At 41.6% G+C, this 16,368-nt stretch overlaps 1 protein-coding gene across 3 annotated transcripts in view; it reads left to right on the top strand.

Annotated features, from left to right (window-relative positions):
- NIM1K (NIM1 serine/threonine protein kinase) overlaps positions 1 to 16,368 on the top strand; it is a 47,558-nt gene that overhangs the window by 18,511 nt on the left and 12,679 nt on the right. For 2 of the 3 annotated variants that reach the window (XM_020783572.3, XM_078384457.1), the window contains exon 2: positions 12,638 to 13,840. In XM_020783572.3, coding sequence (XP_020639231.3) covers positions 13,552 to 13,840 — 289 coding nt within the window. In that variant the 5' untranslated portion in view covers positions 12,638 to 13,551. Of the gene's footprint in view, positions 1 to 232; positions 609 to 12,637; positions 13,841 to 16,368 lie in introns of those variants that run through there. The other variant, XM_072992790.2, reaches the window with a different exon arrangement.

Genomic DNA, 16,368 nt, shown 5'->3' with positions numbered 1-16,368 from the left:
CCTTCCACGTTTCCCAGTATTATTGTCTTTTCCAGAGAGTCTTGTCTTCTCATGACGTGCCCAAAGCAGGACAACCTCAATTTCATCATTTTTTTTCCTCTAGAGGTAGTTCAGATTTGATTTGAACTAGGACCTCCTTGTTTGTCTTTCCAGCCGTCTAGCCTCTCCTCCAGCACCACATTTCAAACAAATCAATTTTTTTTGAGAAAGAGAGGCGCAATCAAACAGCTGCAGTTACTTGCGATAGGGTGGTATGAGACACAGTGTTAGGCAAATCCAGGATGGGATTAGTTAGTGAATGGAATGCCAGAAGTACTGTATTAACATGGATGTAAAAATAGCTTTGACTATTTTAGAACTTGGGATGTTCAGTATTAGCTTGCAGACTCACTTGCTCTTTTAAAAACTGATTGACACTCTCACAATGTCCATTCAACCCTGGATTCTCAAAGGACAACCTTCAGTCAGCATTTGGAAAGGAAAAGATCTTTAGTGTTGCTTTCTGTGTATCCTCTTTTTTTTTGGCTGAATCAAAATGATTCATGGGGACCAAAAACAAAAACAAAAAAGATAGTGCAGCAATCAGGATGCAGGTTACCTGATGTCAGGTAAGCCAGGAAACAAGAAAAGGATGGGTTGACTGTAATGGATATGGATTTGACAGTATGAGACTGCATTTCTGTGTGTGCTCTGTAAGGATGTGAATTACTTACAATTCTGATCTCATTGTCTTTCTCTGAATCTCATCCACATCTCATCCTGGTTTTGTTGTTGCAAGACTTCCTTTTCTCTTCTTGCAAGGGAATCCTTGCATTTTAAATATATTTTACATTTTTTAATTGTTCATTTTTGTACACAAGTTTTTTCTTTTCGTTGATACATTTTTGTATGCCATTCCCCTCAAGGATGGGTTTGTGTGATTTCTCTCTCTCAAATGTGTGTGTTTTCTGGCTGTTTGTACATTGGTTTTGTGTATCTTCCTTTTCTTCAGATGTACCGCATACCTTGCAAATGTGTCTGTTTCAGAGATGGGCTGTGCTTTGTTTTGCAATAAGAATCAAGGAGTACAAAACTATTAATTTATCTGAGAATTAAAAATACAACAGAAATCTTATCCATCCCTGATGCAGTTAAAGTGGACTGAACTAAACAGAGAGGCACTAAATGAATGTCGAAAGCTTTTGAGTGGGTTGTATAATTTCCATGGCATGATTAGATGCTATATTTGGGATTGAGCAGCAGATACTCATTTAAGATAGAGGAGTGGCAGAGACTGGCTCCATGTTCTTTGTTAGTTCGGCCTCTGTTGGTTTTCAAAATTTATTTGAGGATAGGGGCAAAAGAGTGGGAAGCATTTAAATTTTAAATGTACAACCTATCTGTGTGCAAGTCAGTGTGGAGGAATCTTCATGGAAACAAATGACGTCTGTATTTGGCCCATAATAGGTCTGGGGATGCAATTTAAGAAAGGTGACATCTATTGCAAGCAATGAAGTATGTAAAGTAGGGTTTGTTGATTTTTGGCTAGGATTTCAAAGCGGCTGAATCCCAGCCTCAGTTTTGACCTGCAATGTAGATCACAGCTTGGAAAAGTTACTTCTTTTTTTTAACTACAACTCTAGACTTTTCCAATGAGACTTTTCCCTAAGATTCTGGAAGCTGAGGCCCAAAAAAGTAAAATTTAGATACTTTGATTAAAATTGCTTATTAACAGATCAGGGCTTTTGTAAATGTTACTATTTCAACACAGCTTCCCTATCTACAACAGGAATAATACCCCACTGAGCAAAACTGCTAGGTTTTTCTCAAACTACCTACTGCCAAGTTTTCGCAAGCCACCTAATTTATGGCTTGTTTCCAGTGTTTGTCATTAATTACTCTGGACGATGGTTTTAAATCATTTTCTCCTAACCACTTCAGCCCTTCCCCACTTGCAACATGCAGTGTTGTTTATCTTGGAATTTGCAGTGGGAGATTTCTTTTATTTTCTTTTTTAATGCTGAAAACAATTAATTAAATTTCTGAAAAGAATTATAGGTTCTCACCTCTGGCTGGAGGCACATTTAAAAATGGAATGATGGTGCTTTTGTAAAGAATTGTAAAGGCACTATGACCCTGATTGGATGTCACAAGCCACTGTTCCCAGGGAATTCTGGCTTATCCTTTTCAAGCAGTGTGGGTTTTTTTTAATTTTAGGTAAGGATATTTCAGGCTTAGCCTCATCTCTCTGTCTTCCCCCCCCCCATCACCCTCAGGCAGAGTTGTAGGGGTAGCAGGTCAAGGATTATGTGTGCAAAATTATATCCATCCTACTTCATGATTGCTTGCAAAGTTAATTTCAAAAGATTAAAGGGGGATCTGATAGATAAGCAGTTTAAAGTATTTTGCACTTTATACAGTTTCAGGTGGGTATGAGTGTGTGCTCTGTATTTCAAAGATCCGGGTGAAACAGCTGTGGATCTAATAAAACAAAAGCTAGAGAGGTAATGAACTACAACCTAGAGATGCTCAAATGCTAAGTAGGTTGCACCTGATTATCTTTCATCATGTAGAGGAGCTTCATAAAGAGGACAAGACAAAATATTTAAACCAAAAAAAGACTGTGATCTTTCGTACTTCCTAGCCCATAATTTTTAAAAATGTAGCAGAATTATATTGCTTTGAAAGCTAGCTGAGAATGCTAACCATCACTTTTTAAATCCTCTTAAATGATGCTCATTGTGGAATTGGATGCAGAGATACTGTACTTGATGCAGAGCTTTGATAAGCTGGTTTCTTGGACCACAGTTTTCAAACTCCCTAACCAGGACAAGTACAGGCTTCACTGGCTAATGATTTCTTAGAGCTATAGTCTAAAAATAGCTCTCCAAAGCTCTGTCTTGAAGTTAGGGACATGTCTCCCTTCCTAACAAAAAGTAATCAAATCATAGACTTGGAAGGGAATCCCAAATTCATGTGGTCTAACTACTACCAATGCAGTATATATAAACCTTCAATGTTTGCAACTTTGGATGGTCTGCAGGCCATTTTATGTTCCCTGGAGCCACTATAGGCCACATCGCCCCTGAAAATATTAAAGAAGCTACAATAATTTTCTAGAATTTTGCTTCTAGCTTCTGTTTTGCGGGCTTTGGGGGTGTGGGATCTTACACTGCATTTTATGCAAAAATTGGAGGCTTCCAGGAGTAGAAAAATAACATTTCCACCAGTATGTTTTTAATCACCAGCAGGGCATGGAGTTTGCAGGAGACCAGCAACCTCAGAAAGGGGTTTTAGGGCCACATGAGTCTACTAGCTACACTTTGCCAACCTCTGCTTTTAGTGTTAGATCTCATGACCCTGCATTCCAACCATTCTTAACCATGAGGTAAAAGGTAAAGGTTCCCCTTGACATTTAGTCCAGTCGTGTCCGACCCTAGGGCATGATGCTCATCCCCGTCTCCAAGCCATAGAGCTAGTGTTTGTCTGAAGACAGTTTCCATGGTTATGTGGCCAGAGCAACTAGACACGGAACGCTGTTACGTTCCCACTGAGGTGGTACCTATTTATCTACTTGCATTTACATGCTTTTGAACTGCTAGGTTGGCAGGAGCTGGGACGAGCGACAGGAGCTCTCTCCATTGCGTGGATTCGATCCTATGACTGCTGGTCTTCTGACCTTGCAGCACAGAGGCTTCTGCGGTTTAACCCGCAGTGCCACCATGTCCTTTGTTTTGTTAAAGTGGACCTTAATTAAAGAGGACTTCACATACTTATTTCTTGTGGGTCATGGTGTCATATTTAAGGAAAAATAAAAGAGTATTTAGCCTGAGGTAAAAATAACCGGGGGGAAATATATCTTTGTCTTTTCAGAAGATTTGTGCAACAGAACAATTTGCTATAGAGGGTCCTGTAGTGTCAATTCTGTTTATTGCTTTTCTGACAAGGATGGCTTCTTCCTTCTAACATCTCAGAAGCACCCCAGAGATTAAGGATTTGACTAAATCAACCTAGTGGCTGATAAGCTAGCAGGGGTGAATTGACTTGTGTGGGTCCAGGAGATGATCAGTGACTCATTACAACAAAGGATGGTACCTTTTGCTATGAAAGAGATGGTGAGGCACCTTCTCCTGAAGAAGACCTCCCTGGACTGAGAGGTGTGTGACAAGTACTGTTCCCTTGCCAATATCCCCTTTTTGGGCAAGCTGCTTGAGCATGTGGTGGCTGGGCATCTTCAGGTGTTCTGGGAGGAAACATCGTCTGGATTCATCTCAGTCTGGTTTCACGTCAGGATTTGGTGCTGAAATGGCCTTAGTTGCCCTTACTGATGACCATCTCCAGGTTAAAGACAGGGGAACACGGCCATGTTGATTCTTCTGAACCTCTTGGCAGCTTTCAATACCATTGACTGTGGTATCCTGTTGGACAAACTCTGGAATGAGAGTGGGAGGCACTTAATTTCAGTAGTTCCATTCCTATCTTCAGAACTGGTTCCAAAGAGTGCCGTTGGAAGACTTTAGCTCAGCCCCATGACAATTATGCTGTGGGGTGCAGCAGGATTTCATTCTATCTCCCTTATTGTTTAATATCTGTATGAAGCCATTGGGAGACGTCATTAGGTGTTGTGAGCTTGGGTGCCATCAGTATCCTTATCACGGTTGGCTGAGGCTGTGCAAGTGCTGGACCATTGTTTGGGGGATGCAACAGGCTGGATGAGGATCAATAAACTGAAGCTGAATCCCAACAAGGTGGAGGCTCTGGGATTTATTGGTTCCCAGATCTGGCAGTTGGGAAGGAAACCTGTTCTGGGTGGAGATGAACTCCCCTGGAAGGAGTAGGTGCATAGTCTGTGAGTACTCATAGATTCATCTTTGTCATTGGAGGCTCATGTGAGTTCAGTGGCTTGGAGTGCTTGGGGTCATCCTCAACTGGCCCACTAGCTACAATCATTCCTGGATAGGAATAACCTGGCCACAGCAGTCCATGCCCTAGTAGCCTCCTGGTTAGGCTACTGGAATGCACTGTACATGGGGCTAACCTTGAAGATGACACAGATGCTATGCAGCAACTAGACTGCTAACAAGAACATCCTTCAAGAACCTACCTGACACCAGTTCTGAAAGTGTCCATATGCGTCCGATCATAGTTCAAGGTGTTGACAATGTCTGTAAAAACGCTCCATGTTTTGGGACCTGGATATTTGAAGAAGCACCTCTCCTTAGATGAACCTTCTTGATCACTAAGATCTGCTGGGGAGGTCCTTCTCTGTTTCCCACCACTGAGAACAGTTCATTATGTGGAGCCACAAGGAGGGCTTTTTCTGCCATAGCACCTCTACTGTTGAATGCCCTACCCTTGGAACCTTGACTGGTGCTGATCTTGGCATCAAGTCAAGACATGTTTGTTAGAGCCTTCGGGGGCTAAGGATTATGGCTGCACAAGTTTTAGAGCAATAGTTTGAATGTTGTGTTTAAAATTTAAATTTTTATTTCTCATGTTTTTAAATTGTTTTATATAGCTCCATTATCTGCCCTGAGAGCCTGTGATATAGAGCAGGCTGTAAATGTTTTAAATACATGAAATAAACAAAATAACTATGCTGTTTGGGGATGATGAGAGTTCTCGTCCAGTTAATTTAGAGAGGATTACGTATATTGGGATGAGCACCGCCCCCTAGAGTCGGACACGACTGACTAAATGTCAAGGGGAACCTTTACCTTTACCTATATTGTGAATTGCTGGACTAGTTGATCTCTGAGGTTCTTTCCTATAAAGCTGTATCATGTGTTTGCTAGTTAGGTTGATACTGAGAGATAACAGCGGAGATGTGCAGTTCAAAATTGGGCTCTTTTGAAACAGGCTGAATTAAAAAAAACAATTTAAAAGTACCTTAATAATTTACGTAAGTCAGGTTCACATGCTTCATATATATATATTTGTAGATTTTATATACTTGTAAAAATGTACTGTGCTGATGTGACAAATGCCTGGAGTATACGGATAAACACATTAGAGAATATAGATAATCCATGGCTCTTTATTGAGTGTACACTTATTTACTGGCACATATTGGGCTGTTATCAGGTAATGTGTGAAATGTGTCTTGCAGGTCTGTGCTTTTCTGCATTGAAATTACAACTCTGTGTGTAATTTGCTGCTTGCTAACCTTTTGTGGGTTTTGTGTGTATTAGTTCATTTAAGATTTAGAGAGACTCTAATGCATTAAGCACCCCAATGAGCATCCTTAGTTGCCCCTAAATGTATCAACTGTTTGGAACAGGAGTAAAACAACATTCCAGTAATTGTAACTTCACTTGGTTCAAAACACGTATCTGCCTCTCCTTGAGCTGAAGCAGTGAAAACTGGGATTATTGGTGCGGACTTCTTAAAAGTCAGTCTTGCCAAGGACATTCAGAAATTAATTGCCTGTCAAAGAAGGTGCTATTGGAGGCTTGGTAATTGCTCCGTGAAGTCGCAGAAGGTATTTTGCTATTTTTCTTTGCTCACATTTTCTTTGTTGGGTTTATGTATGGATGAAATGTGAGCTCATTTTTCCTGCATTGTTGTTGTTATGTGCAGTCACGTCAATTCTAACCTATGGCAACCCTCACCAGTTTTTCAAGATACATGAGATGTTGAAGGTATCGTTTACTGTTCCCACCTCCCTGTGAGTTTCCATGGCTAAGCAAGAATTATAACTCAAGTCTCCTATCCAATAGACAGCATTAGCTTTCTTGAGTAGCCATGGCCAGACTTTTTGTCTGAACATATTATAATGTGAATCCAGACTCCGTTAGGATTCCAATAACTTTCTCTGATGGGATCAAAACTCCTCTTTGAATTCTCTGCTGATGAGTCTCTGCATCCTGTCACATTTTACCACTAATCTTCCTCTTGGCTTGGCAACAGCGGTGGGGAGATTTTTCTGGAATGCACTTTCTGCTACCAGGGAGATATATTCTCCTGGTGCCTGTTGTCCATACAGAGAACTTGGGTTTCTTGGGAAGATTGCATTTTCTAGGGTCCCTTGCGTACACTGCGTTCTAGCAGATGTCAGAGAAAATGAGATGCCACTGGCTGGAACTCGGAAAAAAGGTAAGGGAGAAGAAAGCAGGCTCAGAAGGTCTCATTCCATGCTGAAGAAGAACTCATGAGGCATTGATGCTCTCCTCACATGGAAGGAGAACACTGCAAATTCCAGGGGGTTGTATTCTTGAGTCGAAAACTGTGGACTTTGATTCCATCATTAACTATAAGTGCTTTGTGTTTTAAAGATATCAGAATACAGTACCCATTTGTGGTGAAGGGAACTCAATAGGTAACAATCAGGTAAAATTAAGAAGCTTAAAAAAATCTTCCATATGAAATTTATACATAAATACACAATAGAATTTTATACATAAATAGACAATAAACACAGAAGAGCCAAGGTGCTTAACGCAGGACATATTACATAAAATTTGCTCTTAAAGATCAGATTATGTAAATACGTATTTGATTTCACAATTGAATACATAAACATAGCATTTAATTCTTTAAATGTGTCTAATATCGGCATGCATCAGATCTGAGGGGAGGTACAGTTGATGAAATTACCTTTAAAAAAATCTAAAGCAATTCCAACTGTTAAAATACTTTTTAAAACATCAATAAAAGGAAAGCACATCATCCATCCAGTTAAAAACCACTGATGCAGTGCACTAATTAAATCGCCAGAGGCATGCCTCAATTAGAAGGTCTTTGCCTGCCTGTGGAAAGCCATCGGCAAGGGAGCCTGCCTAAGCTTCCTGCTCTATAAAACAAGAATCTTTTCATTCTGGGGGATAAAAAGATGGAAAGGCGAAGGATTAGAGATCTATAAAAGTATTAATAATGTTAAGAGAAGGAATTGTGTCTGTTTTTCTTACAACAACAGAACTTCAAGTCATGTGGTGGAGATGACATATGAAGCTTCTGCACCCATCTGAGGGGGGGGGAAGGCAAAATAGGTTGTAAAATACTGATCTGAAGCTAGTTCTTCCAACTCTGCAGCTGAAAATGAGCCCCCTCAAAATGGTTTACTTCTCTAGTCTAAAGTTAGTTTGGGTCACCGTTTTTAGATGTTCTTGTGGTAGCAGGAATGTCCACAAGTCTTTGGGACTGAAGCCCAAGCCCAGGTCTTTGGTAGCAAGTCCTGAGTCCCAAGTCCGAGTTCCTATTAAAAGCAAGCTTTTCCCCCCAGAAAAAAGGGAGGGAACAAGTGGGGTCTCAGTCATTGAATAGCGCCCCTCCCCCGGTCGAGTCTGAGTCCAGTCACTGGTGTGACTTTTAAGTCACACTTGACAGCAAGTTCCACAACTCAAGTGTCCATCATCTCTGCCCATCCCTTAGGCAGAAAGTTAGAAGGGTGGTTTTTGTGTGTGTGTGGAGAAGACATAAATTTGTAAAACAAATGCATATATATTTGTATGTCACAACTTCACCTCGTTACACCTCCACAGCAAATGCCCCAGAAGTCAAAGGGCATTGGGTGGTGCACCAATATTGTGCTGCAGTGTCCCTCCACATGTAGCTGAAATACAGTGGACCCTCGACTTACAGACGGCTCGACTTACAGACTTTTCGAGTTACAGACTTCTCTGGCCGCAAAATTTAGATTCGACTTGCAGCCGGAGAATCGACTTACAGACCAGAAAAAAACTAAAATGGAACAAAAATAGAATAAAAACTGCCAGTTATGGGATTAATCGGTTTTCAATGCATTGTAGGTCAATGGAGATTCGACCTACAGACTTTTCGACTTGCAGCCACCGTTCCAATACGGATTAATTCCATAAGTAGAGGGTCCACTGTACAATTTCCATACATTGGTTCATAATTTACTGACTAGGACTGATGGGAATAGCAGTCCAGTGGTCCACCCCTCATAACAGGGGAGGGGCATGGGAAGAGGAAGGGCAAGAGAAGGGGGCAAATGGCAATCAAACCAGTCTCTAACAATTAAATTAATATTTAAATGTGGGCCAAATGAGCACAGTGACTATTCACAATGATGTGTGCTGTAGTTGCACCCCCCACATTGAGGGGGCCCTACACCACCAATACAAAGCTCTTGTAAGGAAGGGCATCTGAAATGCTAATCTCACAACATCACTTGCAGTTTTATAAATACTGGGGTCATAAACTGATGCATAACCTTTCCTTAGAAGCTCAAGCATGTGTTCTGATTATGTAACAAGGGGAATGAATGCCCTGGGACCCATGATGCACATTTATTACAATTGAATCTGGCAAGTGCAGTGGGATTAACGTCAGCAGTGAAACAGAAATGCAAAAATAGATTCTGAATAAGAAATGTGCCAGAGGGGCAAACTGTCTCTTTCTTTGCTTCCTCCATCTGCCACTGTTGTCCTAAGCTGCACTGCCCTTAAGCTGGTCTGCTATTTATATCCTCTCTGCTGCATATATAGAAAGGCAGTGCTGAGCGGTTAGTTTTGCTTTGTCAGAAATCTTAGGGCCTTGAGGGTTTTAAAGTCTTGCCAGTAATGCAGTGGCAAATAAAAGGTACTAGCAGAATCCTTCCCAGTTCTTGGGGTACAATACTGTCAGAGCTGGGGAACGGCAGCAATATCTCATGAAACTTCACTTTGGCTGCTCTCGGTGTATCTGTCTGTGCACTTGCAATGACTGTTTAGATGTGGGTTTTCTGCACCTGTTGTTTGGGCCTTTGTTTCTGGAATTCTTTGAAAGGATGGGGGTGTTTATTGCTGACAAGTGTGCCGAATTTGAAGACAGTGTGTATATTCTGTGTCATTTTGCAAGGGCAAATTTGCAAGATAACCAGTGGTAAGCTTTATAGTGGGAGATTTAATGAACTTACTTTGTACCAGGGATGGGGGAGCTTTGACCCTTGGGGCCCATTCTGCCAGCCATCAGGTTTCTTCTGCTGTTATCTCTCATCAGTGTTTACAGATAATGGGATATCCGGAGACATTTAAACTTTAAATACCTTGCATACATCTGAGCTGTGCTTCCCAGGTCAGGAAGCTATTGCATCGATATGAGCTCTGCTTCGCAGACCAATAAGCTGTTCTAAAAGATTTGCATGGAATTAAGCTGTGCTTTGCATGTTTAATAGCATAATATTCACATTGATAAGATTTATATCCGATCCTGTAGTCTATGGTACCTTGTCTCTGCCCTTGCCTCCCCCCCCCCACATATGCCCCTTGCCACTTTCTAAACTGGAACTTGGTCCCTGAACCAAAATGCACACCCCACCCCAACCTTATATAGATCTTTTCCACTGTTGACCTAGGTTTAACCTATGTGACATGATGGGTGGAATAAGCTTTTGTTTGGGTCTTTCTATAGGAAGCTTAAAGTGATTATAGAGGGTTCTGGATCTTTTGTGACTTTTGCTGTGATCTTGAGAGGAAGTTTGCACCAAGTCCCTCACCAGTGTCAGGATTAGACTACTGTAATGTTCTCTACATGGGGCTGCCCTTGGTGCTGTCATGGAGACTTCAGCAGGTCCAGAACTCAGCCGCCAGATTACTGAGTGGGGTGAGAAGATATCAACATATATCCCCCACCCTGACCACCCTGCACTGGCTACCTGCTCATTTCCATGTCAGTTTCAAGGTAATGGTATTAATATATAAAGCCCTAAACAGTTTGGAACCTTGTTATCTAGCAGAATGCCTCCTTCCTGCCAGATCTGCCCATCCTGTAAGATCTTTCCAGCTGGGTGGTTGAGATTTTTTGACCCTGAGAGAGATTTGGAAAACAGTGACCATAAACCAGGCCTTCTCGGTGATAACCCCGCAATTGTGAAATGATCTTCTGCCTGAAAACCACCTGGTGCCTTCATTGATCACTGAAAACATGGTCATTCAGACAGGCCTTCCCGGACTCTACTATACCCTGGTACAACAGCACTTAAAGAACCAGGTATTCACTAAAGTTCAACCCTGCTTTCATTATTTTATTTTAATGTCTTATTAATATTATTTTCATTTGTCTATATTGTATTGACTATTTAAATTATTTTCCTGTTATTGTATTGTTTTGCCTTTATATTTTAGTTTTATTGTACTGTACTGTGTAAACAGCCCAGAGTGGCCTGGGTTGCCAGATGAGCAGTATAGAAATCAATCAATCAGTCAATCAATCAATCAATCAATCAATCAATCAAACAATCAAACAAACAAACAAACAAACAAACAAACAAAGAAAGAAACAAACAAGAATAACTAATTTATAATTTATAAACTTGTACCAGGTTGGTATATAGTATCATGCTTATCCTTTACCTCCCATCGCATTCCCTTATTGCTTTCCCATGACCCTCAGCCTTTAACCTAATCATGGTCATACTCAACTGTACGTTGCATGATAATGTACATTTCTTGTTTCTGTTTAAAAAATAAATTTTAGAAAAAAGGTATGTTAAACAATTATATTCCAGGAGGGGAAAAAACTCACCTCATTTTTTTCTGTTGTACATTATGGATGGACTAGGTTGACACTCTTGGTTGCTTGAGCAGTTTGTCAAATGCAGGGTCAAATTAAAAGATGCATTTTGCTCAATGTTAGAAACATGGATCTTTTGGGTACTTAGGTGCTATGTTTGTCGTAGCATACAAGTGCAGTTTTCACTCAGCTTTATACCTTACCTTTCAGTGAATTTTGTTTGCGATTGGTGACTGAAAAGTCTAAATCGCTTATTTTGCATGTCTGCTTGCCCAGGCTTTTAGAAAGTCATGTGATTGGAGGAATAAATGCAAAGTGAGCCTCTAGTTCATCACCTGCTAAAGTCTCACGAACAAGGAAGGATTTAGAACATCTGAAAGAACATTGAAAGAGAAAGGTGACCCTACATGGGTCTTCTGTGAAAGTGCTACAGGCCTAAAGGGCAGCAAGAGAGAGGGAATGAAGCTCTTCCATTGGAGCAGAGGGCGCTCCAGTGACTGCAGAGCTAGCTGTATCACTGTATGGACTAACATGGCGGCCGCAGTAGAGTGGGTGCCATAAGCAGCAGCAAATTGTTATCTATCCATTTTGTTGCAGTAGTAGAGGTGCTGTGAGGATTTTCTGCTTCATGTGCCAAAATCATTTGGCTGGCTTTGGATATGAGGAACTTTGACTTGGGTGGGTAGCATTTGGTGTGTTGCTTGAGGCAATAACAAGATGTATGGAGAATTTTCAGGTGCCACAAATACTTTGCACGGCAGGTACATTTCAGAATTTGGAATGCCGAAAGAGTTAAACAGATACAATCAAAAGATGCCGGCATACTTCCTCTGTGCCTCTCTGGACCTCACAGAGAAGCCACTAGATTGCCAAAATGATTATTTCATTGGTTACGTAAAGATGCAGCGCTGCCCTTGTAAAAGAGGAAGGGAGCACGGAAGGCATTCACTTGCAGCCGACACTCACTGCTATCGGTTGGGGAGGCTGATGATCCCGAGGTAGCCTTCCAACCTCTCAGTGCCTAATTAAGTGGAGGAAACATGAGAGTGCAGTCGAGTTCACCGATGCCTGGTAAGTAACACTGAAGCACAGGATGGAATTGCGGTAGTTTCTAAGCAAAGGGGAGAAAGCGGTTGTTCTGTGAGAATTCTAGGGTGTTTGACAAAGGCTCTAACCAACACTTTCTGCATCTCCCTCCTCTTAGGAACACATTGCAACTAGAAGCGCTTTGAGAACATTGAAGTCTTCGAAAGAAACCTCCTTTAAATGGAGGAGGGTTTAAGTGACTGCTGCTACCTAATCCTTTGCTCTCTTTCTGTGTGACTACACGGGCTCTCCAACAGATTCTCTTCCTTTTCTGCTGTCATTCAGTTTATCATCTTTCTAGCATCCTCCAGTGCCAGCCTCGTCGTGACCATGGCCGTGAGAAGGAGCACGAGCAAGCATTTCACAGCAGGGCTTCAAGGGAGTGTGCGAGAGCTCACAAGTTGGAGCGAAAACATTGCTGGTCAAAGAATGTAGTGACGGGAAATCCACTCTCTGGCTCTTGGACTGGGACCTGAATCAAGAAGGGGGGGCTCCTTGCTGCCTCCCAGCTGATGAGATCAGCTGTTCAAAGGGACCTGAGGATGCCTAGGCACAGGCAAAGCAGTCACCCAGTCCAGCGGTTGGTTTGTGTGCGCAGTCAGAGCATAGAAACCTGAATGAATATTAACCATGTCCAAAAAAGGTGCCCTTACGTCTCGTGCGCCGCTGGAGACCTGCATTCCCTTGCTTTTGTGATACGAGGTCGACACAGCTTTAATTGCACATCTTTCGTTATTTAACCCTCCAGGTCATGAGCCCCCAGGACACAAATTCCAGGGATTCATTAAAAATGGATGCAAACGGTTCTTCTTCAACACATTTGTAGTTTTTTATTTGGAAAGAAACTAGTGAAGCATTTGATGGGATGGAAAATGGATGTGGAATAAATGTAGTTCTGGACTGGCATTTTGACTTCCCAATAGTTTCTGCTTAAACTTTCATGGATCCTGTTGTTATGTCCGGGTCAGCATTACTGAGCTCTCTCTGTGGACCAGCGTATTAAAACCCACGAATATGTGATTTCCCTGGACTATGACCACAAGACATCATAATGGCAGTTTAGGGAGCCACCGGTATGTTAGATGGAATCGGGAAGACAGTGGCGAAGACTATACCAAGAGCGAGGTCTACGCGGAGGATAAGCAGGGCAGGCAGCACCGGTTGACCCCTTTTGAGAAGCTCACTCTGGATATGTCTCAGGATGAGAAGGTGGTGAAAGAATTAACCCTGGGGAAGAGGATTGGGTTTTACCGAATCAGAGGAGAAATTGGGAGCGGGAATTTCTCCCAAGTGAAACTTGGAATTCATTCTCTGACCAAAGGTAAGCAGTGCTAATAAATGGCAAGGTGGTGTGGGGAAGAAGCGCGATGGCAGTGGCAACTGGCACCCATTGTGGTTAGGGAGGTGGAAGGTAGAACTGTGTGTGAGATGAGGAATTGGGGGGCAATGGGTGTGAACATACACTTGCACACAGACACAAACATATACACACAGAGAGAGGCGCACACACAGGGATTCCACTCAGATACTCCCTCACCCTTCACTCTCTACAGAAAAAAATCATCTTCCCTTCAAATTGCAATCGTACTTTCCAGATGCTGTTTCCCACTTTGCTTGGGAGGTTGACTCAAGCATACGCATTCCTCAGGTTTCTCCACCCCACTGCCCATTCTCTTTCTCTCTCGCGCACAAGAAGGCTGGGGGTATGGCAGGATTGGAACACCACATGTCCTCTTTCACTGTAGTCAATAAACAGGAAGATAGGAATGGGCTGGTTGGAAATCACCAGAGGCGAGGTCGTATCTATTCCCTTTGCTGCACTCAAGCCAGTTCTGTTGCCATGGAATAGGTGCCTCCTGTGGGAGTCAACTGTACCTGTAGTTGAAGGCAGCGCTCAGAGCTGTATTGCTGCAATTTATGCCCGTGTATTTGCTGCCTAGTATGTCAAGCGCAAAGATGTTTTTAAAACATGGGTAGAGGGATCTTATGAAGTGAGAGTATGGCTGACTCTGAAGCAGAACCTGGAAGAGTTACATTTTTTTTTTACATGCTAACTGGGAGGTTCTGAGATTATAATCCAAAAAGTAATTTATCCAAGCTCTGGATGTTTTTAAAGGATTTTCTAGAATTGGAAAAACCCAGGAAGTTACAAAAGTACACATGTGAAATACCAGGATTGGTACTCCTCCAAGTTTAAGATTTCCAAAGGAAGTTTTCAGTGTAGAGTTTCGGTTCCTCTTTAAGACACAGATTTTGTTCAAACTATTTTGCTATCGGTCTGTCCTGGTTGAACAGAGAAGTCCTTATCTCTGATGCTTCAATTTCTAAGGAAGAAATAGACCAGAGTAAACAATGATGTCAATCAATATATTTGTCATCTCTTATGGGAGACTGCGCTAGCTGAGCTAAATGAGAGGTTCGGTTTAATGTGTGCAGGGCCACACACTGCCTCTCTCTGGTGGACCATCACAAACTGCAGCTACTTAATTTCTTTGCAGCAGGAGAGGATATAGTGGAACAGCTTATTTTCTGATGTTAGCAGTCCAATATCAGGAAATGCAAGACAAACTGGCTGCAATGAAAGAAGTGCTGAGATTTACATATTTTTCTTGGAATTATACGAAATCATTTGTCAAATCAATCTTAAACTCCTAAAGCCACTCTCAGATAACATGATTCGTAACTTAGTGGACTGCTCTCAAGAGCTTCTGTTTCAGATGCGGTTTCTTGGGGCTTCAGATGGCTCATCAACTCACTGACATGTCATTAGAAGAGGAAACCTTCTAATATTCCTCCTTCCCTGTATCTTTTTACTGTCACCTGGAACTGACCCAGAAGTCCAACACACACCAACGTTAAAGGATTGAGCCCTGATGGAACCCACTGAAGTGTTATTTAGTAAATTTGTGCAACATCAGGATGCAGCCATGGCAGAGAATTCCTTGTCTTCCCAGACCCTCTGCTTTGGCCCAAGTGCCAAAGCCCTACAGCGTTGGAAATTAATCTGTTTGGGGTCACAGTCCTCTTTGATAACCTAGTGGAAGTTATGGACCCCTTCCCAGAAAACAAAAATCATATAAACACATATGAAATTTTGAATATGATTTGTTTTATGCAAAAAGGGAGGAAACTAGGGATGTGCCATTCACATTTTTTTTAAACTTTTGGACTTCAGCTGTCAAGAAGCTGCATCTGAAACAGAAGTGGTCAATATGACCAGATAGGCGGGGTATAAATGGAATGAATGAATGAATGAATGAATGAATGAATGAATGAATGAATGAATGAATGAATAAATAAATAAATAAATAAATAAATAAATAAATAAATAAATAAATAAATAAATAAATAAATAAGCACCAGAGTTTGATTTCCTTTTTAACAGGAAACTAGGTCATGAAGTCTTCTAGCTAGGCTTTTGTCCAGGTGAGTCACATGATGGTGGCCATAGGTGTGAGTCTGTCAGGTGAAACTCCCGGAATGGAGAATTCTGGAGCTGATGCCAAGAAAATCCAAGTGGCACATCCCTAGAGAATATGCAGATTCTGGGTAGCTGGTTCATGGATCCTCGAAGACCATCATATAAGACCTGCTCTACAACTTTTCAATATCTCCACATTAATTATCTGTCATCATTTCCAACATAGCCAACGTCACCTTTTGCTTGTGTCAGAATTATTTATTAGCCGCTTGAAGGATCTCTTTATTTCTAGGGATGTGATTGGGGCTTGTATCAACTACTTTCTAGAACATAATATGAAATTAAGAATGGCAGATATTGCTGCATATTTGCTGGTAAAAGCAAATTTCTAATTAGAATTCTCATAATTTATATCCAGTCAAAATTAA

This window comes from Pogona vitticeps, chromosome 2 (genome assembly GCF_051106095.1).
Source record: "Pogona vitticeps strain Pit_001003342236 chromosome 2, PviZW2.1, whole genome shotgun sequence".
NCBI classification, from domain to species: domain Eukaryota; kingdom Metazoa; phylum Chordata; class Lepidosauria; order Squamata; family Agamidae; genus Pogona; species Pogona vitticeps.
The sequence above is the reverse complement of the archived record's forward strand: the minus strand, read 5'-3'. Positions and strand labels throughout refer to the sequence as shown.